General features: G+C 52.1%; 2 protein-coding genes across 7 annotated transcripts; one reads left to right on the forward strand and one right to left on the reverse strand.

Moving 5' to 3' along the window:
• LOC138993359 (zinc finger protein 16-like) lies at positions 1 to 17,286 on the reverse strand. 6 transcript variants are annotated; one of them, XM_070392596.1, is made up of 5 exons: positions 6,778 to 6,807; positions 3,429 to 3,524; positions 3,052 to 3,193; positions 2,754 to 2,867; positions 1 to 1,677 (listed from the first exon to the last, which is right to left on the reverse strand). In XM_070392596.1, exons 2-5 carry the CDS (start codon positions 3,468 to 3,470, stop codon positions 362 to 364), a joined length of 1,614 nt encoding a protein of 537 aa, XP_070248697.1. In that variant the 5' UTR covers positions 3,471 to 3,524; positions 6,778 to 6,807; the 3' UTR covers positions 1 to 361. The 6 variants fall into 6 exon arrangements, with proteins under 6 accessions (XP_070248697.1, XP_070248699.1, XP_070248696.1 ...); XM_070392598.1 differs by lacking the exon at positions 6,778 to 6,807 and adding an exon at positions 6,365 to 6,484 and having other exon boundaries at positions 3,052 to 3,178; XM_070392595.1 differs by lacking the exon at positions 6,778 to 6,807 and adding an exon at positions 6,365 to 6,484.
• A 2,301-nt stretch (positions 17,287 to 19,587) lies between these two features.
• On the forward strand, positions 19,588 to 26,464 carry CUNH8orf33 (chromosome unknown C8orf33 homolog). The gene is made up of 6 exons (XM_070392624.1): positions 19,588 to 19,654; positions 19,742 to 19,787; positions 19,887 to 20,065; positions 20,207 to 20,291; positions 20,431 to 20,577; positions 20,878 to 26,464. The coding sequence occupies exons 1-6, from the start codon at positions 19,649 to 19,651 to the stop codon at positions 21,015 to 21,017; spliced, it is 603 nt and encodes a 200-aa protein (XP_070248725.1). The 5' UTR covers positions 19,588 to 19,648; the 3' UTR covers positions 21,018 to 26,464.
• Positions 26,465 to 27,156: the final 692 nt, after the last annotated feature.

Here is a 27,156-nt window from a genome sequence, read left to right on the forward strand (position 1 = left end):
CCCCAGACATGTGCCCTTGACCGGAATCAAACTTGGGATTCTTCAGTCCGTAGGCTGATGCTCTATCCACTGAGCCAAACCAGCTAGGGCTTAGTTTCTCAATTTAAACAAACTGTGTAATGTTAAAGAATTATGACTGTCTTTACCGAAATCCACTACAACTGTGATTACTCTCCAATATGACTCCAAGATGTTGAAAAAAATAAACTCGGCACCTCTGAAGTTATTCCTCAGGAGTGATGCGCACAGCTTCTCCCTGGAGTTACTCTGTGACCCTCAATTACCAAAGGGCTTCCTATGCAGCTGACAGAGCTTCTAAGCTGGGGGCTTCCGGAGTGTGAGAGACTTGTGGTTGCTGAGGTCACAGCTTCTGGTGCACCTTCTGGTGCTGGATCAGGTGCCCGTGCTGGTTGAAGGCACGGCCACACTCAGCGCACTCATAGGGCCGCTCCCCTGTGTGGATCCTCTGGTGCTGGATGAGCACCGAGTACTGGCTGAAGGCCTTCCCACAGCGGCTGCACTCGTAGGGCCTCTCGCCCGTGTGCGTCCTCAGGTGCACGATCAGTGTGGCTTTCAGGCTGAACGCCTTGTCGCACTGTGTGCAGCAGAAGGGCCGCTCACCTGTGTGTATCCTCTCGTGCTGGACCAGAGACCTCCGGGCGCTGAAGGCGTGCCCGCACTCGCTGCAAACGTAGGGCTTCTCCCCGGTGTGCACCCGCTGGTGCTGGATCAGGTGGGAGTGCTGCACAAAGGCCTTGCCGCAGGCGTAGCAGCCGTAGGGCTTCTCCTCCGTGTGGATCCGTTCGTGGTTCATCAGAGTGGAGCGGTGGCTGAAGGCCTTGCCGCACTCCCCGCACTCGTAGGGCTTCTCGCCTGTGTGCACATTGTGGTGCTGGATGAGGACGGAGCGGTCACTGAAGGTGCGCCCACACTCACTGCAGGAGTAAGGCTTCTCCCCGGTGTGCACCCGCTGGTGCTGCAGCAGCGTCCTCTTAACACTGAAGGCCCGGCCACACTCCGCACACTCGTGGGGCTTCTCCCCTGTGTGCACCCGCTGGTGGCTGCGCAGCACAGTGCTGTGGTTGAAGGCCTTCCCGCACAGTGGGCACACGTAGGGTCGCTCCCCCGTGTGGATCCGCTGGTGCTGAATGAGGTGTGAGAGCTGAGTGAAGGCCTTGCGGCACTCGAGACACTCATGGGGCTTCTCTCCTGTGTGGATCTTGTGATGCTGAGCGAGGTCTGAGCTCACACGGAACGCCTTTCCGCACTCGTTACACTCGTAGGGCTTTTCGCCTGTGTGGATCCTCCTGTGTTTGCTGAGGACCGAACTCTGGCTGAAGGCCTTCCCGCACACCCCACATACGTAGGGCTTCTCCCCGGTGTGGGTCCTCTGGTGCTGCAGGAGGTGGGAGCTCCGGCTGAAGCACTTCCCACACTCGATGCACTTGTACGGCCTCTCCCTGCCGGAGGCGGCCGGCTGCTGATCGAGTGGCTCGCTTGGGCTGGAGACCTGAACTTCAGGGGGGCCCACAGGACTTGGGCTCAGACAGAAGCTCTGTTCAGGTTTGCAACTTCCTTGATCAATCCACCCGGGGGGTGTTTTCTCCAGAATCACAGATAAATCCTCTGAAACGAATGGCTTCAGACTAATTTGGTTTCTTCCCTTGTTCTCACATTCTGAAACCACACATCCAAAGGGAAAATATTAACTCAAATGTTAACCCACTCAAATTTCAGCTCAGGTGTACCCCTGAAGGTGCCTGCCGAGGGATGGCCACAGAGATGTGGGACACTCGGCTGTGTGGGCTGAGAGGACGGAACAGCACAATGGTGTCAAACAAGAGAGGTGTCCAGGCTGAAAGGTGCAACCTCTAGCCTGAGGTCACTCCTGTGTGAAGTGCACACGTGGCCCATGGCAGCAGGTGACAGCCCAGCACGGCCTGAGCCCTGCCCTCCCTGAGTCCTCTGTGCACTGGTCTCCCAGAGGCCATTTGGAGCAGAAATAAATGCAGGACCATCTATGACTTCAGGGAGCCCCACCAGACAGATGGCAATATACATGTACCGCACAGACTAATACCACAGACACAAGACCACAGACTTGTGCTCGAGGGGCTGTGAGCTCTTCATGTAGAGTGTGCTGGGGAGCAAGACACCAGAGACAAGTCTAGGCCAGAGATGGAGCCTCTGGGGCAGTCGTGAGGACAGCAGGTAAGTTTTATCTCAATAAAACTGAAGAAAATATCACACCTTTGTTGCTGATGAATAAAGAAAAACCGAGTTTGTCTCTGATTAGAACAACCTGTTTCCAAGTAGACAATCATAAATACCTTTCTTCCTCTTTCCAATTTTTTTTAGCTTCAGTCTTGTGTGTGTGTGTGTGCATGTCTTACTTAGTGTGTGGGACCCCAGCACGACATTACACAGACATGGGGATGGTGGGCTCCCTTGTCCATCGTCTCAAACAGTGGGCTTCAGCCTCACCACAGGGTCAGGTTAACCTCCTTCCACACTAGGGTGCTGCGCTCTTTCCTAAGTGAACCAGGTGACCTTCATGTTCTGCATCTCCCGGAAGTACGTGCTGGAAAGCAGAATCACAAGTGTGCACTCATCTCCAGTGGCCTCTCCTGGCTCAGTCCCGCCAACCCAGACTCCTCTCCTGGGAGAGGCCCCAGGTGGAAGCCATCTGCTTACTCCCAGCCACTGGGACATGCTCAGCCCTCAGGGCAGGTGCGCCAGCTCCTCTCACTCACCTGAACCGTCGCTGCCTAGGCCCCAGTTCTCCTTGGCCCCATGCCCGTCCAGGACCCAGGGCTCCTCTCCTCGCTCCAGCTGAGAGATCACACTGGGCTTGGTTCCTGGAAGTCCTGCTCATGGGAAGGAAGGTCTTTTGTCTAGAGCGTCCCCACCCCACCTGAGCAGCCTGCAGGTGGGAGACAGCACCAACCTCCCCGTGGAGCTGAGCACCCTGAGGAAAGTCCAAGGCCCCCGTAGTGTGGCCCCACCCCCGGGAAGCTCACAGATACAGACTGGCCTGCTGAGGGGCCTTACCCAGTGAAACCACGTTCCCATAGGTCTCCATCATCACGTGTCGGTAAAGGCCCCTCTGGGCAGGGCCCAGCTGGTCCCACTCCTCTTGGGAGAGGAGCACGGCCACATCTTCGAAGGTCACCTTCACCTGAAATGACAGGGGCTGCTGTAGGTCAGGCTAAGTCTCCATGTCTAAGAAAGAGTGGGTGCAAGTAACATGGGGTGAGGTATACCCCCAAATTGGGGGAAAGCCCTATGACACATCGGGGTGCCCTGGGAGCTAATGGGGTGACAGGAAGGGGCCATGGACTTCAGGGGATGTGCTGATGCTGAGGCTGCCATCAGGAGCCCTGAGCGTGGAAGAAAATGCAGCTACACAGGCCTCAGGGGCAGCTCACCTGGGGTCCTGCTGCTGGTGGCAGGAGACTGGCTGCCGCCATCGCCCGGTCCCCTGGAGTCTCTGAGGAAGATGGAGCTCGAAGAAGCCTGTGGGGCTGAGAGAGGGGGGAGCACATGAGGAGCCTGGCCTTGCCTCACAGACTGACTTCTGGGAGCCCTGCCCGCTGTGAGGTCTGACCCAACTCTTCAGGAGCCACAGAAACACACCATTCCTGGGAGGGGACCCTGGGAAGCTGGGGACACTTGTGCACCTGAGGACTCTGGGTCATCTGCCCCCGCACCAGGCCCCGCCCAGCCTGTGACAAGGGCCTATGCAAACACATGTGCACAGGTGCCAAGCGGTCTTCTGGTCGGGTGTGGGTGCTAGGCCAGGCTGCCCCCAGAGACAACCCCCGAAAGAGGGGAGGCTGGGAAGGGATGGCTCTGCTCAAGGCCCACACTCCTGCAGGGACCCCACCCCAGGCCCTGCATGCTTGGCTTGACCATGACCCTCCGTGGCTACACTGACACCTCAGCTACGCTGGTTGTGCCTGGCAGCCTTGGTGCCTTGTGGGAGGTCGCGTTCTGATAAAGTGAGTCTGGAGTGACTCAGGAATTTGGTCTAAGCGTCTGACAGGGAGGCCTAGGCAGGTCCTGGAAAACTGAAGCTGAGGTATCTGTTACACTAAAGTGCTGGAAAACAGGGGGGACCAGGAGCTGTCCTGACAGGAATGGGGTTCCCATTTTCTGGAGTGCTGACAGGGGTCTGCAACAGGACACAGAAGCCCAGCAGGCAGACCACACCAGGAACAACAGAGGCACCCATCTGGAGAACGCACTGTAGGCCACCTGGAGGGAGTGCCATAACCCTGCTTTCTCTTTAAAACGCGAGATATGGGTGCCTGTTTATCCAGACACCTTTCCAGAAGATACACTCTGAACTCACTGCAGCTGCCCCTCTATTCACCCAAAATGCCCATTTCCCCCCAACCTGTGTGTATAAGTGCAATGCACCGCTAATAGAATTCCAATGAGTCTTTTGAAAGATGAATAAAAACACGGACAAGATCTAAAAAAGGGGACTGCAGAGAAGCAAAGAGCTTGGAACCTTTTATTATTATTATTTTGTTTTGTAAGCTAAGCTTTAGGGACTTAACACCCTTGTTGGAATTGATGATGGTCTTTTTTTTAAGAGTTTAAAGTGAAAGTGAGTTTATTAGTGAAGCATGGAGACCGAGAGCAGGCTACTCCACAGGCAGAGCAGCCATTTCTGATGGTCTTAATGCAAGCATGCCTGTCCTTCCAAAGTCACTACTCACGGTGACAAGCTGTGACGACACCCTCTGAGTCCTCAGAACTCCCTCCCTCCCCTTCTCCTCCCACCCCCAGGTTTTCGTGCTGGAATGCCCTGTCCCCTCATGTCCATGGACACTGCCTTCCAGGGTGGAAGCACCTTCAGAAGAGGCAGCTCTGAGCCGAGTAAGTGACCACAACTATACATGTAAGCTGCTGGATTCCTTACACTAACAACCTGTAATAGAAAACATGGGGAAAAGATTCTAGTCACAAATGGCCAAGAAACATGGTTAGCATAAACTTAGAAAGATGCTGCTGATCCTGCCCATTGCACCGGCAAAACCTGGGTGAGAGCCAGATGGGCCTGGAGGAGAAGGAGGCTCAGAACCGCACTGCAGGGCCCCATCTAGGACTCAAGTCGCTGTGGGGAAGACGATTCAGTACATGGTGCCAGGACAAAGGGCTCAGTGCTCTGAGAAAAATGAAACCACCTTTACACAAAGCTCAACAAATCTCTCAGAAAGAAGAGCCAAGGCAAAGAAACAAAAAAATAGGACAAGAAAGTCAGATCATCTCCTACTTTATACGGAAAGTCTAATTAATCCATTAGGCTAATTAATGAATAGGAGTTAAAATTTTAAGTTACATCATAAAATAACTTGAATAAAAACGCAGGTAAGTTTTCATTCATTTCAGTAGGAAGGGCCTTTCTAAATACCCGAAACTGAATGCCTGGAGGGCAGATCTGCTCACAAAATAAAAATTTTATGCACATCAAACGGGAGCAAAATCCATAAATGGGCCCAAAGACATGTAAGAGTTTAATACACAATAGCAGTGGTTTTCCAAATCAATGAAAATATATTTTATTCATTAAGTAGCCTTAGAAATAGCATGATTTAGAGGGGTGGGGGTGCGGTGGAGAATGAAGCTGGATTCCCAGGTCACCCCACCAAAACAAATTCCAGATGGATCCAGCATTTTACAAGGATCAGAGAAAAACAAGAGTGTATTGTAAAAATAATTTCGGAGTGGGGAGAGCCCTTAAAACAACACAAAGCCTTAAAGGTAAATATTTGGCCATTAAAAACTTGAAGTTTTCCATCTCAAAGAACCCCAAACCAAACAGAACGACCATTTGAGAAGAACGTTTTCAACGTAAATGGAAAACACGAGCTGGCATATCACAAAGGAAACACAGAGGCCAGAACACACGACAGTGTCCACGTCCTCTGTCTCCGGAACGGAAATGGAGACACTGACCTGGCGAGAAGGCGGCACGTCGGGGAGGAGGCCCGGGCCTCGATCTCGTCCCCTTCCCGTCGCCCCGCCGGGGACCGGGGCTCACAGCCGATCGGGCCGAGAAGGCGGCCGGCAGCAGAGAAAACCCAAGCGCCGCGCGTCGGAGCCTCCGTTTAGATTAAAAACAAAAAAGCGCAGGTCGATCCCGAAAGGACACAAAGCAGACCAGCCGGGGCCTCCTCCGCGCGCACGGCAGCTACTCGCCGAAGGACTCCCACTTTTTATATTTACGTTTTTATTTTTCGAAAATTATTGCCTATTATTGTCTACTACAATATTAAGCAAGTGATAAAAAAGGGGAATATCTGCAAACTATGCTAGAAAACGCTGGTCTCATTCATTGAAAAAAGGCTCTTACAAAGTAACAGGAAAAAGACGGCGTCAGTAGGAAAACGCAGGGAGGGTGTGAGATGCGGCGAGAAGCACTTTCGTCCACGGGCCCCTCAGACGGTTTCCGGGGAGCCCGGCGCCCCCGAGGCCTACCACCCTCCCCGCCGGACCCGCCGCACCCGTCCGACCCCGGCAAGGCCCGCCGTCCGCGGGGCAGGGGCCGGGGAAGGGCCTCGGCGCGCAGGGGAGGGGAGTGGGGGCCGGGGCGGGGCCAAGGTGGGGGTGGGGCTCGCTGGCGTCCGGGGAAGGGAGGGAACTGGCGCGAAGGGAGGGGGCAGTGCGTGCTCGTGGGGAAGCACCGGGTCCGTGGGGGACGCGCCGGCTCCCGCATCCGTGAGGGGAGAGGTCCCGGCTCGCCCGCGCCAATCCGCCCTCACTCACCGTCCACACCGCAGCCTCACACCCCACGGGGCGGCCGTCCGCAGCTCTGGGACAAAGGGGACGCCCCGCCTCGCCTGTGCATCCACCAATCCCTGGGGCCCCGCCTCCTTAGTTCCCGCCCACTCGCCTGGACCACCAATCCTAGAGCGCGACATCTCCCAGCCAGACGTCGGCCCCGCCTCCCCTTCGCAGCGCCTTTCTCCTAAGTGACAGCGAGGCGCGCGCTCCGGAGCCTACTAGATCGGCGGTCTCTGGGCTGCCTAGAGAGGCCACCCCGCGCCGGGCCTCGTACTGGCCGCACTTCCGGCGGCCTCCAGGAGCTTCCGGTGCCCCCACCCACCCCGCCCAGCGCCAGCCCTGGGGACTAAGACACCTCGCTCGCGCCCGGCTTTTGGCCTCTGCGCTGGCGGGTCCCTCCTCCGCTGGTGCGGGTGGCCACTCCCTCCGTGACGTAGCTCCTGCCAAGTGCTCCGTACCCAGCGAGGGCCTGGCGGTGGGCATGTGTGACAGCGACTGCCTCACTGGTGTTTACCGATCGGGTGGTGTGTGTGCGCCGTGCTCCCCGGAGGCGGTGGGCAGCACCGCGGCGCTGGCGCGCACTCCGAAGAGGCGGCCCGAGGGGGACGGTCCTGGCTGCCTGGGAGGAGCCGTGGGCCTGTGACCCGCCATCTGGCACATGTGCCGTGGGGCTCAGAGGTCTCAGGAGTAACTGCGGGACAGCTCGGTGCTGGAGGGGTTCGGTCCAGCCGAGGCCGAGGCAGGAGGTCAGTGGGAGGACGTGCGCGATTCTGTAGTTAGGCAGCCGGGGACACCGGGCCGGTGCTGCGCCAGCTTCCTAACAGTCGTGAGCAGCAGCTTTCTCCAGGGAACTCCGTTTATCGCCCGCCGCGCCCCCTCCCCCCCAGTGGAGCAACGTCTCCGCTGCCGAGGACTGTGAAGCTCGGGGCCAAGGTCGTCCCAGACCCCGTTCCCTGGTTTACACTGCAGACCACTGGGTCATTTCCTCGCCCACTAGATGTTAACTCCTCAAGCACAGCATTTGTCTATAGTTTCCTGCTGTAACCCAGTGAGGGCCAACAAGCACTCGCTGAAAAAAGCAAGGATCGAATTCAGGCTGGACGAGGAGAAATGTGAAGCCAGAGAGGGAGTACAGGGGTCAGCAGATTGGAGGCCTCCAGGTGGCAGAAAGACCAAGTGAGTTAGAGGTAGCAGGGCAGGTGCAGCATTTTCTAGAGTGCTACCTTGAGGACACAGGTTGGGGGCTGTTGGGGTGAGTGGGCAATGATGGGCTATTTTTGATGGTCTCTGAGATCAGGGCAGGCAGCCCATTCTGGCCCAAGCCCATGGGTTTACCTTTTGCAAGCCTCCTACATCCTCTTTCCTCATTGAAAACAGAAGCCAAACCCTTATTTTCCCACCATATTTACAACCCTGCCCACACCTATCCATTTCCTCTTCTCCTGGAACAATGCAGGAGGGGCCTGTCCACCCATCCACCCTATGACACCACCAGGTTGAGACCTGCCAGCTGGTGACCAGGAGCCTCCTGCTGGCAAAAGTGATGCTTTCAGATCAAGTCCCCCCTGCTCAGGGAGCGTGGACACAGCTCTGGGAAACTGAGGGCCACTCTCCACCTTCTAGGGGCACCCAGCCAGTGCTTTATAAATGTCTGGTGATGGATGGACCTGGGGCAAACCCCCAGCCTGGGAGTTGTAGGGAGAACAGGTGGGGCAAGGAGAGCGCTGTCCTCTGTGGTGCTGACAGCCAGGACTGTAAAGCCCAGAACTGGAGGCAGGGAAAGAGCCGCATATGTCATTGTGCACAGCCCTGAGCAGGGGCTTGAGTCACAGCAGAGCTGTGAGGAGAAAGCATGGTGTCAGACTATAGATAGGCAGAAAGGAAAGAGAGCAGCAGGGGAGACTTGTGTCCAGGTATGGAATGGACAGGAAGGCGAGGGATTGCTGGTAATGAGTACACACCACAGTGAGGGAGGGTGACAGCATTCAGACCTGACATACTCTCAACCTGATTTAATGTAAACGGAACATGGATTACAGCCACTGACAAAGGACTCCCTCCTTGTGTGACTAATTACCAAACAAAAGAATTACTGTGGTTACCTTGAAGCAAATGCCTATTTACTTTTTTTGTTATATTTGATTACAGTAATAAATTCTTCATAAATATGCAGCCTCTATCATCTTTTCCCTCCAAACAAACATGGCTCATAACATGTAAAGACAAAACGAAAAAGAACCACAAGGTCACCTTAGGTGGCTGCAATGGCAGGAGGGAAGAGGGAGAAAGGGTGTGAAAAACACCCCCTGGAAGGTCACAGCTTTGTGAACAGACTGTGGGTGGAGGGCGGGGAGTGAGCCTCACTGCAAGTCGGGCCGGCTTCACTCCCTGGTGTGGGTCAGCTGGTGCTTGAGCAGCTTTGAGCGCTGGCTGAAGGCCTTCCCACAGGCAGTGCAGTCGTAGGGCTTCACTCCCGTGTGAATCCTCTGGTGCTGGATAAGGACTGAGCGCTGACTGAAGGATTTCCCACACTCAGTGCACTTGTAGGGCCTCTCACCAGTGTGGATGATCTGATGTTGAATGAGATGTGAGCTCTGGCTGAAGCCCTTACCACATTCAATGCATGTGTATGGCTTCTCTCCAGTGTGAACTTTCTGGTGGTGAATGAGGTTTGAGCTTCGGTTGAAGGCTTTACCACACTGGTTGCACTCATGGGGTTTCAATCCATTATGGATTCTCTGATGCTGAATGAGAGTTGAACTCTGGCTGAAGGTTTTTCCACACTCGGTACATTCATAGGGTTTCTCTCCAGTGTGAACTCGTTGGTGAAGGATAAGGTTAGAGCTGCGGCCAAAGGTCTTCCCACATTCCTGACACTCGTAGGGCTTGTCACCCGTGTGCACACCCTGGTGCTGAATGATGGCGGAGCTGTGGCTGAAGGCCTTCCCGCAGACGCCACACTCATAGGGCTTTTCTCCCGTGTGGATTATCTGGTGCTTTCTGAGCACTGAGCTGTAACTAAAGGCCTTTCCACACACATTACACACATGAGGCTTCTCTCCAGTGTGAATTCTCCGATGTTGAATGAGGCTTGAACTCTGACTGAATGCCTTCCCACAGTCACTGCATTTATAGGGTTTCTCTCCTGTGTGAACCCGGTGGTGCTTAATGAGATTGGAGACCCGGCTGAATGGCTTGCCGCACTCATTACACTCATAAGGTCTCTCTCCAGTGTGTACCCTCTGGTGCTTCCTCAGATGAGAGCTCTGGCTGAATGCCTTCCCACACTCTTTACACTCAAAAGGCTTTTCGCCTGTGTGAGTCCTGTGGTGTTTGATGAGGTTGGAGCTCCGTCTAAAGGCCTTCCCACAATCGTTGCACACATAAGGCTTCTCTCCAGAATGAATTCTCTGATGTTGGATAAGGTTTGAGCTCCGCCTAAAAGCCTTCCCACACTCACTGCATTCATAGGGCTTCTTGCTCATGTGAGACTTCTGGTGCTTCTTAAGGCTGGAATTCTGGCTGAAAGCTTTTCCACAGTCATTGCAAACGTAGGGTTTCTCTCCACCATGGGTGACCTGATGCCTAATGAGGTCTGAGTGCACATGGAAGGCGTTTCCACATTCGCTGCACTGGTAGCGCTCACTCACAGGAGACCTCCCACGATTTTTAAGAACTGAATTCTGGCTGAGGGCTTTTCCGCATTCATTACCTACGAAGGACTTCTGTCCAGTGTGGATGATCTGATGCTGAATTAGATCAGTGTTTCCTCTGAAGGTTTTCCCACACTCATTACATATGAAGGTGCTTTCAGCTGTGTGGGGACCCTCGTGGCTAGTGAGGTCCATGCTGTGTTGGCCACACGTGTACAGATGTGGCCTCTCTTCCACAGAGATTCCTTGATATGCCGCTGGGTGTTGGCTCCGACTAAAGTCTCTCTCAAAATCATCACAGTGCATCTCTCTCTCCCCTAAGGGGCTGGCAAGCAGCACTGCCACTGGCGTGAGGTCCTCCTCTCCGAAGAGGGACTGCACCTGGCTCGTGTCATCAGGGACTCCCCAGTCTCTTTCTAATGCGTCCTCACAGAGTTCTCCAAGCTCAGGTGCCAGGGAAACATCACTGGTACAGCTTTCTAATATTTCTGCCTTTGATTCTAAATCCTCAGAAACATCTTCCTTCTGAAGAAACTCCTTGCCCTCAATCCTGGTGTCCCAATCTGAAATGACAAACATAAAGTCACTTGGAAGGAAACAGGAAAATACAGTCTGGTGGGACTCACTGGGGGTGGTAGTCCCAGATCTGTCAAAGGGACCAGGGAGGGTCAGGGAAGTTCCAAAGGGACAAGGTAGTATGGCAAGTGAACACCAACCTTTAGCCACCTGCCCCAGTACCCACATCTCAGGAAATCACCTGAAGTCTATCTATTGGTTTAGGCCAATCATGTCAAACTCAAAGGTGAACATGGGCCAACTAAACAAGGTTTAATTTATGTGTGCCAAAAAAACTAAAAACAAAACAAAAAAACCTTCAATTTTCATGGAAATGTAGGTTGATTTCGATAGAGACATGCTAAATACAAAGGGCTGAAATAAATGAGTAATTGTTAACATAAAATAATATGACATTTTAATAAAAATTAATATTTTTTTCTTGAACATTAAGTTATCAGACACTGAATAACTGCACAAATAAGCGTAACGCAAATAAACCCATGTTTCTTTTTCTCTGAAAGCGAAATATTTCCTGTTGTGAACACCAAACAAGTCAGCACAAGACTAATGACGTGCAGTCGGTTGCTAAAATATTCGCTGCTAGCATTCGTGGAGAGAAATGGTGTGCCAGTGGGTAAGGGAAATGAATGCAACAGGATTATAGTAATCAATCCTTAGTGAACGTTGTAGTTCACTATTAATAATTATGTATAACAGGATATTGTAAAAATTAAGTCACAAAATTTTTATTAAAATGTTTCTTACATACTGTTATATTGGCTGGGTCACAAAAATATTTGTTGTGGGCTCCATGCGGCCTGTGGGCTGTGAGTTTGACATGCTTGGTTTAGGCCAAAGTCCCAGGGGCCCCTTGACTGCCCTTCTTCTCACCCCCAGCAGGTCATCAGCAAGTCCTGTTGTCTGTATCTTGGCGTGTGTCCCAAACCCAGGCACTCACCCCTCCCACCTGTACAAGGAAAACATTACATGCCCTGCATGACATTGGTAAACATTTCACCCATTCTTCTTTTCCATGGTGCACATTGTAAGCTTCTTGGGCCCATGTTGTTCACTCAGTACTAACTAGTGGCTTCTGGGCTTTGCTGTGGGGCAGTCACTATGGGGGGAGGTGGGCCCAGAGAAGCAAAGTTGGTTCCAACTGTGTGGTGTGGACTCCTGTGCAGTGTCAGATTCTGTCCTCTTTCACAGGAGCCTTCAGAGACCGTGTCCTGTCCTGCCAAAGCCACCTTTACCTTCTAAAACCTGCAAATGTGACTGGTGTCCGCTGAACAATTTCTTGCCCTGGTACAATGTTTAGGCGGCTGTGTCCATCTTTCTGAAGGTTCCATGGCACAGCAGAAGGGTTTTGGCACCTCCCTCTTGTCTCTTCATGCCTGAAGGAACAAGGAACCCTCGTTCCCCTGAGTCTCTCATTTGAATGAAGATCTTGAGTCTTTATCTCATTCAAATTGTGACACCCAGGCCATACTGCTGCTGTCTTCTCCTGCTTGGACATTGAGTCAAGCCCCTGGCCTCCCACCTTCCTCTCCTGCCCACAGGCAGCCTGGTGAAGGCAGAGAACTTCATCTGTCTAGTGTCCCTCCCTGAGCTCACCCCAACCCTGCTGTTGCTGTTTCCCAAGCATGGTAGATACGCTCCCCTTGGGTCTGCCTTGTGTGGAACACGCCTCACTGGAAAGGCCTTCTCTGACCACCACTCCTCCTTGTTGTCTCCTGCAGCCCAGACTGTGCCCCAACAGGGCTCACGTCCCAGGACTGGGGCAATCCCTTGTCTGGCCATAGTCAGTAGTGCTGAGGGGATCGGTAAAGGACACCCCTCTTGCACTTCCCAGCCTCCCTGGGCCCGTCACCTTCCAACCTGTCCTTCAATTCAGGTCAACACCACCTGTAACTTTAGGAATTTGCTATCACAACAGCACTGTCTCCCTGGCTCGTCTGGATGCTTCTGTTCTCAATGCAGACCTGGCATAGCTACATGCTCAGTCTGTCTGCCCACCACACCCATCCATCACCCAACCCATGGTCCAGACACACTATGCTGTGGCAACCCAGGATCAGGAGCCCCGAGGTGTCTAGGGAGTGTCTACATGCTCCTGGGCTCCGCCTCTCCTCTCTGACATACATATGACTGCCCCACACCACCTCTGCCCTTAGCCCAGCCTTCCTTGGCCACAGTTTCTGACTAGGGTACTCCGTTCAGATGTCCCAAGTATAACCGGGACACAAGAATGTAGGACAGAAGAATGTCCTCTTGTACAACAGCCCTCATCAGATCCCAGTAAAGAAAGCTAATACTGCCGAACCGGTTTGGCTCAGTGGATAGAGCGTCGGCCTGCAGACTCAAGGGTCCCGGGTTCGATTCCGGTCGGGGGCATGTACCTTGGTTGTGGGCACATCCCCACTGGGGGGCGTGCAGGAGGCAGCTGATCGATGTTTCTCTCTCATCGATGTTTCTAGCTCTCTATCCCTCTCCCCTTCCTCTCTGTAAAAAATCAATAAAATATATTTAAAAAAAAAAAAAAAAGAAAGCTAATACTGAGTAACCATCCTGATCGCCACTGAGAGGTGCACAGAAGAGCTAAGCTAGTGAGCGGTTAGGAAGGACTCTCTGGTCAGGCTCTAAAGAGGATGGAAGCAGCTGGGCAGTGCGAAGGAAGACAGAGTGGGCAGGACCAAGACCTGGCAGAGCTCTGAGGGAAGAGGACTATCACCACCTGGTGGTTGGGCCAGACAGGGATCATCTGGCAACCATCACACTGCACCCCTCTATGTCAGGCGGGGAAACCAACGTGTCATACTCAGTGTACCAGGGCAGCCAAGGTCCAGGCCAACTTCCTTTCTGGCCTCTAGCCTTGGACCCTGAAGTTCATGAAGCACTCCACCCCTAATCATAACACAGATAACTAATGGGGATCGCAGGGTGACACAAAGTCCCCTCAGAAGGAGGGCACCAGTGGGGAACTAGGTCCCAGTACCTGGCTGCTGATGGTGAGGGGGGGTGGTTCCCAGCTCAGTGTCACTGCAGTAGAGTGGATCAGAGAATGCAGATGCAGGGTGGGTCACGGTGGTAGCATCACTCACACAGGCCTGGGCTGAAGGGGTCCAAGGGGACGGTCCAGGAACTGAGGGCTCCATTTCTGCCTCTTCGGGGCGAGCTCTGAGGCTGGGCATGACTGGGACCTGGAGGCCAGAAAGGACACTGTTGAGTGTGCAGGAGGGCTAGCCCCAGGGACCATCCTCCCCCCCTGCAGCCCAAGGCCTGAGGGGAACCTGGTGCTGGGTCTCGGGGATCACCACCACATTCCCTGACCCTGGATCCAAGTGGAGTGTCAGCCACCCACAGTGTCAGACTCATGAGCCAGAGCCCCAGGTGGGCAAGGTGGGTACACAGTGCCCTGTGGGCACACGGGAAGAGCCCAGGCCTGCCATGACAGGCAGAGAGCAGCCCCACAGAGCCTTCACCCACTGTGGGCCCGCCCTCATTCCTGCAATGCCCTGAAGGTGGACCACCTGGCCCACTCACAGGAGGACCAGCAGCCCCAGATTTTGGGTAGCCAGGGGCAGCCTGTGCTGCATACAGGTGCATGGTCATCATGGTGGCACCCTAGTGGTCAGTTCTGTCAGAGCTGTGCCCTCCTGGCAGCATCCACAGTAGATATCCTCATCTCCTCCCTCCTGGGCTATCCTCTCTGCACCAGTGGCTCCCTCCAAGGTTCTTCATCTCCCTCTTCCCATTGGTGCTCCAGGGTTCACTTCTGTGCCTACTCCAACTTCCTGTTAATTTGTCCAGACGGGAGGCATCTACAACCCTTATCCTGTAAAGACTCCCAAACTGGGCTCATCTCTTCAGCCCTAACTGTTCCCTCTGAGCAGGAAGACAAAACATTCCCACCTGGATAGACACACGACAAAGTGTCACACTCAGGACACCAGGGCAGCCAGTCCAGGCCAACTTCCTTTCTGGCCTCTAGCCTTGGTCCCTCAAGTTCATGAAGCACTCCACCCCTAATTATAATACAACTAATGGGGATCGCAGGGTGACAAAGTCCCTCCAGAAGGAGGTCACCAGTGGGGAACCTGGTCCCAGTACCTGGCTGCTGATGGTGAGGGGGGGGTGGTTCCCAGCTCAGTGTCACTGCAGTACAGTGATACTGAGTCCCCCACCCATCCTACTGCTCCATCTTTGTGCAAATCTAGTACGTCCAGTAGCTCACCCAGGAGTTGGGCAACACCCCTTACTTAGCTCCTTTTTCACACTGTACCATCAATAGGTACATTGACCCCTCTACCATTGCCTGCCAACCTATGGACTGGATTTAAATTTTTTTTTTTTTTACTGATTTGAGAGAGGGAGGAAGAAAGGGGGGGGGGGGGGAACAGTCATTTGTTGTTCCACTTATTTATGCATTCAGTTTTGATTCTTATATGTGCTTTTACATAAGCCTTTTGTATCAGAACGATGCTCTAACTGAGCTGCCTGGCCAAGCTGGATTTTTCATCTTGGAAACATCTTTTCAGTGCTTCCCCAACAACCACCATATGCCAATCAGGGTTTGTTCTGGGGATGTTGTGTGGATACAGCAGTGAGAGTGACTCAGGGACTCAGTGGGGAGACAGATCATAGCAAATGCATCAGTGAGATGGCCAAGTGTTCTGGGGAGAGGCAGCAGGGGAGGGGCGGAGCCCTGGGGCTGGGGAGCATTTAAACCAGGTGCAGAGAAGGGTTTTAGGCCAGACCTGCTTAGAAAGGTGGAAGAAGGCATGCGTGAGATGGGACAGAAATGTGGATGGAGCTCAAAGCAGGATTACTGGGGAGGCAGCCCATAAAAAGCCTTGGCTGTCTATGGTGAGGTACCAGCCACATTTCTATGTTACGAAAGAGACAGAACTAACGAACCATGCCAGGAAGATTAGCTTGGTAAAGGTGGTAAGGAGGACGGCATAGACGAAATTCAAAGCAGGGAGAGCACTGACTTAAGACACCTGTCCATGTGGCAGCAGAACAGAGCAGATGTTGCTTCCATGGTATGTGTGTGTGCGTGCGGGGGGGTCGGGTATCACTCTCCCTCTCCCAAGGGGAGACTCGGTCATTTGCAATATTCAAGCAGTTCATTTAATTTTAAGATTCTTGAAATCATTATCACTGCCACCAAATGGGCACAACCATATGGCTCAAAATTCAAAAGGTAGAAAAGGACTTAGGAAGCATCTCCCAGCCAGCCACTCAGCCCCCTTCCCAGTTTCTAATGTCCCCTTCTGTATTATTCTAAGCTACATTTTGTCTTTTCATTATAAAGTGTAACAGACCGTGGTCATTTTAGATCTTGTTCTTCTCACCCCAGTACATGCGGGATCTTTGCCAGGAGGACATACAGACCCAATCTGTGGTGGCCAGAATGCCCGTCTCGCCCATGTCCACAGCTGAATGCCTGGAATCTGTGGATACGCTACATTACACAGTAACACAGACTCTGCAGAGGGAATTGAGGTTATGCGCCCGGGTTTCCTGAACCCCAAGAAATGACATGCATGGTCGCTGACTATGAGCCACAGGGGTCACGTGCAAGGACTGGGGCCTCCAGGAGATAAAGGAGTCAGCAAGGAAACATGCCCTCAGGGCAACGACCTCGAGAACCTGGATGCTGCCGTTGAACTTGGAAGCAAATTCTCAGGGCTCAGGGCTCAACGTGGTGCTGAGCAGGGACAAGTGGAAGGACAAGCAGTCACCAGTCCAGCACAGGCATCCACAGGAGGGCATGACCCACCCCTCACCCCACTCTCACTCCCACGAGAGAGCAAATTCCCCCGACTCCCCAGAACCCCTTCTCCGTCCGGAGAGCGAATCCGTCACTGACGAGGCCTCCAAGCGGTGCCTCCGGTGCTGCGCGACAGCCCACCTTTCGCCGACTCCCCGAGGCCCTTCCTCCCCCCAACCCCACGCTCCGGGACAGCACTCACCGCCCAGCTGCCCAGCCACTCTGCGGCCGCTGCGCCAGGGGGTCCCTCTGCCCGGCTCGGGGCAGGAAGGTCACCCGCCGCGGTGCACCCTCGCAGAGCGTCACCCGACCCCCCACGAGGGCTCGGACCCGCCCCGGCCCAGCAGACCCCGCCCCTCCGCCCGCGGTTCTTACGCCCCGCTCCCGTCTGCGCTAGATAGTCCGGGGGAGCACCCACCGCGTGGGCACGGACATCACGCGGGACAGTGGTCGGCACGGTCCGGGGGTCGCTCTGGGAAGCGGCAGTGCTGCGGCCGCTCAGTGGCTCAGCCGGGAGGGGGACTCCGGAAGTCCCGCCCCCACTTCCTGTCGGAGGGCCCGAGCCGGTGTTGCCGCTCTAGGCGGCTGGAGGCTGCAGCGACTCGGAGGGTCCGCCCCGGACCCCAGCGTAGACGGAGTTCCCAGCCGGGTCGCCGCAGACAGAACCCGTCCATGCAACTAACGGGGTGGTAACTAAATAGAAAAAACACCGATTAGAAATGCAGGTAGAATGAGATATACCTCTGTGTGGACTTTGATACGCAACTTGTACAATCTGAACAGACTGTAGGTTGATAAAAAAACAAGACTGCACGTGCAAGTCCTGAATCCCTCAATCAAATGATTACAACCAATAGCTGGAAAAACTCAAATTCCTCAGACATTATACACTTCCTGAAACTCTTCATGGGACATTTACAAAAATTGATGATACACTTAGACATAAAGAATACCAATATTTTACGGTATGCATTATACAGGCAGATAAAACTTTCAAAATTAGAAATACAGAAAAAGCTGATTTAAAAACCTTAAAGCATTGTAATTTACAAGACAGTATCTACATAACCTTTGGATAAAAAATGATACTAGCTTGGTCTTACCTGGTTTTTCTTAGTAGTTAGAGCGTTGGCTCAAGGACTGAAGGGTCTCAGATCCCACTTCTGGGAATATATCCTAAGAAACCCGAAACACCAATCAGAAGAGTGTATACACCACTATGTTCATAGCAGCACAACTTTTGATAGCTAGGATCTGGAAACAGCCCAAGTGTCCATCAGTAGATGAGTGGATAAAAAAGCTGTGGTACATTTACACCATGGAATACTATGTAACAGTGAAAAAAGAAGGATCTCTACCCTTTGAAACAGCATGGAGGGGCCTGGAGAATATTATGCTAAGCGTAATAAGCCAGTCAGAGAAAGACAAGTATCACGTGATCTCACTCATATGTGAAATCTAATGAATAAAACAAACCGATGAACAAAATAGATCCAGAGACATAGAAGCATAGAACAAACTGAGGAATCTCAGAGGGAAGACGGGGAAGGGTGAGTGGGTGAGAAGACATCAAGCAAAGAACTTGTATGCATATATACATAACCCATGGACACAGACAACAGGGTGGTGAAGGTCTGGGGTGGAGGGTGGGGGTGGGGTGGGGATGGGGTGGGCTAGAAGGGGTCAATGGGGGAAAAAGGGGGACATGTAATACTTTCAACAAAAATATTTTTAAAAAATAAAAACATGCCCTAACCAGTTTGGCTCAGTGGATAGAGCATCGGCCTTCGGACTGAAGGGTCCCAGGTTCTATTCCGGTCAAGGGCATGTACCTGGGTTACGGGCACATCCCCAGTGGGAGATGTGCAGGAGGCAGCTGGTCGATGTTTCTCTCTCATCGATGTTTCTAACTTTCTATTCCTCTCCCTTCCTCTCTGTAAAAAATCAATAAAATATATTTTTAAAAAAATAAAAATAAATTTCACTTCCCTAGAAATTTCCTTTAAAAAATAAATAAATAAATAAATAAAAACATGCCTTAACCCGTTTGGCTCAGTGGATAGAGCGTCGGCCTGCGGACTCAAGGGTCCCAGGTTCAATTCCGGTCAAGGGCATGTACCTTGGTTGTGGGCACATCCTCAGTGGGGGGTGTGCAGGAGGCGGCTGATCGATGTTTCTCTCTCATCGATGTTTCTAGCTCTCTATCCCTCTCCCTTCCTCCCTGTAAAAAATCAATAAAATATTTATAAAAAAATCAATACAGGTGTTTTTATTGGATTTTGTTAAGTTTGTTAAGTGTATAGGCTTATTTGGAGGAAAATTAATACCCTTATAATAGTAAATTTTCCAAATACAGTAATATAGAATATCTCTTCATTCATTCAAGTTGCCTATTTTGTTGTTGTTAATTCTCACCTGAGAATATTTTTTCCCATTAATTTTTAGAGAGAGTGGGAGGGAGGGCGAGAGAGGAAGAGAAAGACATTGATTTCAGACACATCATGGTTTGCCTCTCCCACGTGCCCTAACTGGGGCCTGGGATTGAACCTGCAACCCAGGTACATGCCCTTGACCGGGAATCGAACCCACGATCCTTGGGTGCGCGGATTCGTGTTCCAGAGGGCGTCCCGCCTGCACCCGCCCGCCGCGGGGCCCGCCCACTGGTCCCGCCCACCTCGCGTGTCCCGCCCACTTTCACCCCGCCCACCTCATGGGCCCCGCCCACTTGCCCCGCCCACCTGGTGGGTCCCGCCCACCGTGGGCCGCGCTGCAGACGTGTTTCCGGAGGAGGAGGAGGAGGAGGAGGAGGAGGAGGAGCCGACCACGCCGCGGACTACGTAGGCGCCGGCGGCAGCGACTGCAGCGCATGGCGGTGAGCGGTGCCGAGAGGACGCGTGGGTGGCGAGGCCTCGGGCCGTGGGCTGCCCTTCGTGAACCTCTTGCTCCCCCTTTTCTCCAGACCCTGGGACATCCTGCTCGGGAGACACCGGCGGCCCCAGCCCCAGGTACCGCCCGCGCGCCACGCAGTCCCTGGTTCCTCGGGCCGCTCCCCGCCCCCCCCAGTCCTTCCTCTGTCCGGGTTCACCCCGTTTGTCCCTGTTTAGGACAGCCCGTGTGCAGTGACGACACCTCCAGGGCGCCTCCCGTCGGCGGTGAACGCGAAGCAGCTTCTAGGAAGCAAAAGAAGAAGAAAAGCCGGAATGGGGCCTCTGTGTCGAATGGAGCCGGGAAGGCCTGCGAAAAGCCGGCCCCAGAGGAGTCCCTCCCAAGCCCAGAGGCCCAGGCAAGGAAGGTCCTCCGTCGGGAAGGATGGAGGCCCCGGGTGCATTCTGGGTGCGAGTCCCCCAGGGTCTGCGGGAATTAAGGCAGGGCGGGCGCCTCAGGGTCCTGGTAGCCTCACAACCACTGTCTCTAATCGTCTCAGGCGGAGCAGCTGGCTCGGGAGCTGGCCTGGTGCGTGGAGCAGCTGGAACTGGGCCTCAAGATGCAGAGACCCAGCCCGAAACAGAGTGAGAGGCCCTTTTGTAGAGTTGGGTGGAGGTGAACTGACAGGACTGGCCTGCAGTTGCTGGCCAGGGGTTGGACTTGTTGCTTTTGCGTAGGAGGTGAGGATGGAGGAGGTCTCTAGTCCTTCGTTTTTATCTGCAGAAGAGCAGGCAATTGGGGCAATCCGAACCCTGCGCAGCGAAAGAATCCCTCTGCCCCGCAAGAGGCAGCTGATGCGCTCCTTGTTTGGGGATTACAGGGCTCAGATGGAAGCCGAGTGGCGCGAAGCCCTGCGGGCTCTCAAGACTGGTGAGGAGCTGGGAGCAGACTAAAAGCCTGGGGAGTGAAAGGAAGAATCCCAGAGCCGCAGGGCTGCCGAGGGGAGGGGAAGCCTGTGCCTCTGGAGCACAGAACTCCAGCCTCCATGGGGGCGGCAAGGGTAGGAGAGTCAGTGAATTTCTCTGTGCTTCTCCATGGGGTGTGATGATGATACCTACCCTAAAATTTTGAGAAGTAAATCAGTTCATTTACACAAAGTGGTTGTAGTTGTATGGGTCCAGTTGGCGTTAGCTGCTATTGCTGTCTGACACTCTCTCCCCTCTCCCACAGCAGCCCAGTCAGCCCGTGTGCAGCCTGTAGGTGAGGCCACCAGGAAGAAGAGCCGAAGGGTCTGCAGGCCCCGCCTAGAAAGGGGAACCAAGGCCACCCTGAACATTCCAGATGAAGAGTTTAGGTTCAATTTCTTTTAGCCTCTCCTCCCATCCTGCAGCTGCCCCCACCTCCCCAGGGTGTAGGGGTTTGCCTGGAGCTCAGTTGGAGGGATGTGGGGTTGGTCTGTTAACCCGGTGCCATGGCTGCTGGTCAGATGTGAGGCCAGCATATTGAATACTGTCTGACAAGCACAAGGCCCCATTTGTAGGTTTTCAGATGAATGGTTTCTGCTGCTAGAAGAGGGAGGTCTATTTAAAAGGCTTCTGCAGTAAACTGGTGTCAGCATGTTGCAGGAACGTCTTGCTCAGTTTTCAGGGTTAGATTATGTGGCTGAGGGTGAGAGGGAAGCTGCATAATTGCACATTGGTGCTCACTTAGGAAAGGCATGCTGTTACACTGGATGGTGCTTAGGTAAAGGAAAAAAAAATAGTGCCCTAACCAGTTTGGCTCAGTGGATGGAGCGTCGGCCTGCGGACTGAAGGGGTCCCGGGTTCGATTCCGGTCAAGGGCATGTACCTTGGTTGCGGGCACATCCCCAGTGGAGGGTGTGCAGGAGGCAGCTGATTGATGTTTCTCTCTCATCGATGTTTCTAACTTTCTATTCCTCTCCCTTCCTCTCTGTAGAAAATCAATAAAATATATTTTAAAAAAAAAGAAAAAAATAGTAAAAATAAAAACAAAACAATAAAAATGGATGAGAGAGTGTGTGCTAATTGCCTGTGTTAGACAAAGTACAGGTGATGCCAGTGTCGGGCACTGGAGTCCAGGCTCATCCCAGTGCGGTCCTTTGTGTTGTCTTCCTCCTGAGCAAGGGCCACCCCCAGGGAGCAGTGTGGCCCCACAGGCCAGCCTATGTTGTGAGCTGACCAGGTCAGAGTCCCAGGGCTTGTGCTGCAGTGAATCAGGTTTTGCAGTTGTCTCAATCCTCAGTGGCTTTGATGCTGTCTTTGTTGGTCTCTCAAATTTGCATCCCATACTAGATAGATATCTTAAAAAATACTAAACATTCAGTTAGCCCCCAAAATCTCTGTTTTCTGTTTTTGTACCTAAAGTTTTTTAGAATTTATTGCAGTAATACTGGTTAATGAAATTATACAGCTTTTAGGTACATGATTCTACAACTTATCATCGGTACAACAGTATTGTGTGTTCACCACCCCAAATCAAATCTCCATCACCATTTATCCGCCCCCCTCCATACTCTCCCACCTTCCTCCATCCCTCCTCCCCCTGGCAATCACCACACTGTTGTCTGTCCAGGAGGTTTTTTTTTTTTCTTTTTTGCTCAATACCACCCACTTCAACGTCCAGCTTCCTCCAGGTCTCATCCTGACTGATGCTCGAGCCTCCAGGGTTAGTCCCAACACTCCGTGGAGTGATCTATCATGCCGGGTACTATTTCTCTCATCAATCACTTTATTATGCCCAGGACACAATGTGAAGGCTGGTGGGTGAGGCCTCACAGAGGGCCTGCACATTTTCATGCTCCTGACTGACATCTGATGTGGCCCCTTCCCCCTGTTCCAATCTTGCTGCTTCTGAAGTAACCACATTAATCCTGCATCAGGGTCTTTACTGGCTTCTGGGAGAGTAAACAGCTTTAAGAAAGTAACTGCCCTGGCCAGAGTTGCTCAGTGGTGAGTGCTCGCACACTAAAGGGTGGCTGGTTTGATTCCCAGTCAAGGGCATGTACCTGGGTTTCAGGTTTCGCCGAGGCCCCCCCCCCCCCCCCTCGTCCTGGAGGGGGCGTGTGCTCAGGAAGCAGCCAATCAAGTGTGTCTGGCATGGATGCTTCCCTCCCTCCCATTTTTAAAGAAAACAAAAACGGAGGGGCCCAGTTGAGCGCTGTCATGTTGCTGGGCTTCACAGAAAGTCCCCCTACCAGGTTGGACTTTGGGAAGCACAACACCCTGGGAAAGTTGCCTTTGAGATGGGAGTGTGCTGTCTGCCCTCTGTGAGCCACTGTCCAGCTGCCTTATCCATTTTTGTTGTTTTAATCCTCACTGGATATTTTCTCATTGATTTTTAGAGATAGTGGATGAGAGAGGGAAAGACAGAAACATCGATGTGAGAGAGACATATCCATTGGTTGTCTCCTGCAGAAGCCCCGGGCCCAGGCCGGAGAGGAGCCTGCAACCGAGGCATGTGCCCTTGCCTGGAATCGAACCCCAGAGTCTTCAGTCCACAGGCCGACCGTCTATCCATTGAGCCAAACTAGCCGCTCACACTTTGCTTTCCTTTGTTGCTGCGACTTATTTCTCAGGCAGGAGCCACAGCCACCCCTGCGTCTCTCCTGTGTCTTGTGTGCTGAGCCCTTTTGTGTGTTATATTCCCCAGGTTAAGTGAACGTTGCCCTCAAAATGTTGCCCTCAAAATGATGTGTTTTAGCTGTAAGCACATGGCCCCGTGACTGGTATTGCGGCCGTCGACCAACCCTCTGCTGCTCTCTTGTGGCCATCGCAGAAAAATACACTGTGCTTCTGTCCTTGGTGCTGAAATTTCAGGTCCCAAAAATCTCTTCATAAAAAACTCGAAAAAGAAAACCCAGAGCCCTAACTGGTTTGGCTCAGTGGATAGAGCGTCGGCCTGCGGACTCAAGGGTCCCAGGTTCGATTCCGGTCAAGGGCATGTACCTTGGTTGCGGGCACATCCCCAGTGGGGAGTGTGCAGGAGGCAGCTGATCGATGTTTCTAACTCTCTATCCCTCTCCCTTCCTCTCTGTAAAAAATCAATTACATATATATTAAAAAAAAGAAAACCCAGAACATCCTGGAGGCTTTCCGGTGCGGCAATGATTCCATCGCTGAACGGACTGAAGTGACGGGTGTAGATTTGTGACCTGTTTCCGGCTCAGCCCTGCAGAGGGAGGCCTCAGAGAGCGCTGCCCTGGCCTGGTGAGCCGGTGCGTTGAGGATGTGAGCTCATCCCCTGCAGGAGGGCACGGTTGAGGCAGTGAGTCATTCCCCAGGAGGCCGCCATTGTGGAGCCTCCAGTCTGTCCTTTAGAGTTGCAGGGGTATGGCGAGAACATGCTATTCCCGCGATGATGAGCGAGAGGTGGCCATTGTTGAGGCCCCCAGTGACCTGGAGGCCGCTATGATTGAGGCAAGCATTTCCTTGAGGATGGCCATGCCTGAAGAAGCAGCCAGCCATCAGTCCCAGGGAGGCTGTCATTGCTGAGGGTGGAGCTAGACGCAGTCAGTTTTTATAATGGGAACGTGTTAGTTCCACTAGAAAAAGATTCTGCTGAATGGCTTGGTGCAGAAACCTTTTTTAAAAAATTTAGTAAAAAGCCATTTTTATTATTTTAGAAAGGGAGAGAGGAATATCCATGCTGAGAGAGAATCCTTGATGAGAGAATTCCCTGAAGTCACTGCTATGGCTGTGGGTTGTGCACCACTTGCATGTTGTGGACCAACATTCGCGAGAATAAGACCATCGAACTCCAAGTAGGTCTTAAACAGTAAGCGAGGATTTATTGAACTGGCCAGTGACTGCCACAGGCTTTCTCCTCCTGCAGCAGCACCGAGCTTGGTGCTTGGCGAGGTTTTATTCACAGAAAACTACAACCGTCCTTGATTTACAGTTACAAAGGCCTAATTAGGACCTTGACGCGCAGATGTCTGGGAGTGGGAAACTTGGAGTTATGCCTGGTTACCTATCCTTGACCCCATCCTTGTTAAAAAGGTTTTACTGACATTCAATTCATCACAGCACGTATATGCTTATGACACAAACCTTTAAAGCTGTGAGCCAATTCCTTTGCAAAAAGTATCCTCTGCTCCCCTCTTGTGGCCTTTTAAAGAATAACACCTCCATCTTCTGTCCGTGGTGCTGAAATTTTAGCTAATGTTCTTTGAATTTGATGAAGACTTCTAGTCAAAAAAACACAAACAGCCCTGACTGTTTTGACTGAGTGGATAGAGCGTTGGCCTGCGGACTGAAGGGTCCCAGGTTCGATTCCAGTCAAAGGCATGTACCTTGATTGCGGGCACATCCCCAGTAGGGGGTGTGCAGGAGGCAGCTAATGGATGTTTCTCTCTGATGGATGTTTCTCTCTCTATCCCTCTCGCTTCCTCTGTGTAAAAAAAAAATCAATAAAAATATTTTTAGAGAACCAAGATGGCGGCATAGGTTAACGCCGGAGTTTGCTGCCTCGAACAACCACTTCAAAAATACAACTAAAAGATGGAACGGACATCATCCAGAACCACAGGAAGGCTGGCTGAGTGGAAGTTCTACAACTAGGAGGAAAGAGGAAACCATACGAGACTCAGAGGAGGCGCAGTGCTGAAGTGAAATACTAAGGTGCAGAGTGCATGTGGAGCGGAGGGCTCGGTTGTTGTTTTCAATCAGGAGGGAGTTTCAGACTCTGAGCTCCAGATCTGGGCGAGTCTCTAGGGACCCAGACTCAAACGGGAGAAGCGGGAAGGCAGCTTTCTCTCCGAGGTTTGCAGCGGTTGCAGAGCCGCTGGGGACGGAACTGAGAGCAGCCATAACTGCTCGTTCTGCCCGCCCTGTAGATCCCCTGGGACCCGCCCCGTCCAAGCCCTGCACGGAGGCATTTGCTGGATAGCCTCAGGCAAAGGCTAGATTAGCACTGCCCTAGAGATTCAGCACAGAAGCTCTCCCAATGCAGACACAGCTGACTCTCATAGCCAGTTAGCCTGGAGGTTAATTCACCCCCCCTCCCCCCATATTGCCGACAACAATCAAGGCTTAACTAGACCAAGACTGCGCACAAAGACCACAAGGGGGTGCACCAAGAAAGCATAAAAAATTCGGAGACAAAAAAACATGATAGAAATGGAGGATATAGAGCTAAAAAACGCACTTTTAAGGGCTTTCAATAATTTGCTAGAAACTGCCGATAAACTTGATGAGAGCGTCAAGAAATCTAATGAGTCCCTCGATGTTGTGATAAAGAACCAACTAGAAATTAAGCATACACTGACTGAAATAAAGAGTATTATACAGACACCCAACAGCAGACCAGAGGAGTGCAAGAATCAAGTCAAAGATTTGAAATGCGAAGAAGCAAAAAACACCCAACCGGAAAAGCAAAATGGAAAAAGAATCTGAAAATACGAAGATAGTGTAAGGAGCCTCTGGGACAGCTTCAAGCGTACAAACATCAGAATCATAGGGATGCCAGAAGATGAGAGACAGCAAGTTATTGAAAACCTATTTGAAGAAACAATGACAGAAAACTTCCCCCACCTGGTGAAAGAAATGGACTTACAGGTCCAAGAAGCGCAGAGTACCCCAAACAAAAGGAATCCAAAGAGGACCACACCAAGACACATCATCATTAAAATGCCAAGAGGAAAAGACAAAGAGAGACTCTTAAAAGCAGCAAGAGAAAGAAACTCAATTACCTACAAGGGAATACCCATACGACTGTCAGCTGATTTCTCAACAGAAACTTTGCAGGCCAGAAGGGAGTGGCAAGAAATATTCAAAGTGCTGAATACCAAGAACCTACAACCAAGATTACTTTATCCAGCAAAGCTATCATTCAGAATTGAAGGTCAGATAAAGAGCTTCACAGATAAGGAAAAGCTAAAGGAGTTCATCACCACCAAACCAGTATTACATGAAATGCTGAAAGGTATCCTTTAAGAAGAGGAAGAAGAAGAAAAAGGTAAAGATACAAATTATGAACAACAAACATGCATCTATCAACAAGTGAATCTAAGAATCAAGTGAATAAATAACCTGATGTACAGAATGAACTGGTGATTATAATGAATCAGGGACATAGAAAGGGAATGGACAGACTATTCTTGGGGGGGAAAGGGGTGTGGGAGATGCGGGAAGAGACTGGACAAAAATCGTGCACCTATGGATGAGGACGGTGGGGAGTGAGGGCGGAGGGTGGGGCGGGAACTGAGAGGAGGGGAGTTATGGGGGGAAAAAAGAGGAACAAATGTAATAATCTGAACAATAAAGATTTAATTAAAAAAATATTTTTAAGAAAATACAAACATAACCCTAACTAATGGACATAAGACACTGGGGGGTAAGGGAGGGCAGGGGCTTGTCAAGGGCGGGGGGGGAAAAAAGGACACTTATGTAATACCCTTTGTAATACTTTAAGCGAAAAATAAAAAATTTAAAAAAAAAAAAAAGAAAATACAAACAAACCAACGAAGAAAGACCACAGAAAACCCTACAA

Source organism: Myotis yumanensis, unplaced genomic scaffold, assembly GCF_028538775.1.
Source record: "Myotis yumanensis isolate MYYU_CA2020_CCGP unplaced genomic scaffold, mMyoYum1.0.hap1 SCAF_15, whole genome shotgun sequence".
Taxonomy (NCBI): Eukaryota; Metazoa; Chordata; class Mammalia; order Chiroptera; family Vespertilionidae; genus Myotis; species Myotis yumanensis.

What these genes read in the sequence shown, in the direction of transcription:
- LOC138993359 (XM_070392600.1), bottom strand. Translation starts at nt 14,197, where the DNA reads ATGCCCAGCCTCAGAGCTCGCCCCGAAGAGGCAGAAATGGAGCCCTCA. An exon ending in CCCTCACCATCAGCAGCCAG is followed by an intron (nt 11,012 to 14,001) that starts GTACTGGGACCT and finishes TTGTCATTTCAG; the next exon opens with ATTGGGACACCAGGATTGAG. An exon ending in CAGCTGACCCACACCAGGGA is followed by an intron (nt 1,461 to 9,180) that starts GTGAAGCCGGCC and finishes CGCCTCCGGCAG; the next exon opens with GGAGAGGCCGTACAAGTGCA.
- CUNH8orf33 (XM_070392624.1), top strand. An exon ending in GAGACCCAGCCCGAAACAGA is followed by an intron (nt 20,292 to 20,430) that starts GTGAGAGGCCCT and finishes TTTTATCTGCAG; the next exon opens with AAGAGCAGGCAATTGGGGCA. An exon ending in CCTGCGGGCTCTCAAGACTG is followed by an intron (nt 20,578 to 20,877) that starts GTGAGGAGCTGG and finishes CCTCTCCCACAG; the next exon opens with CAGCCCAGTCAGCCCGTGTG.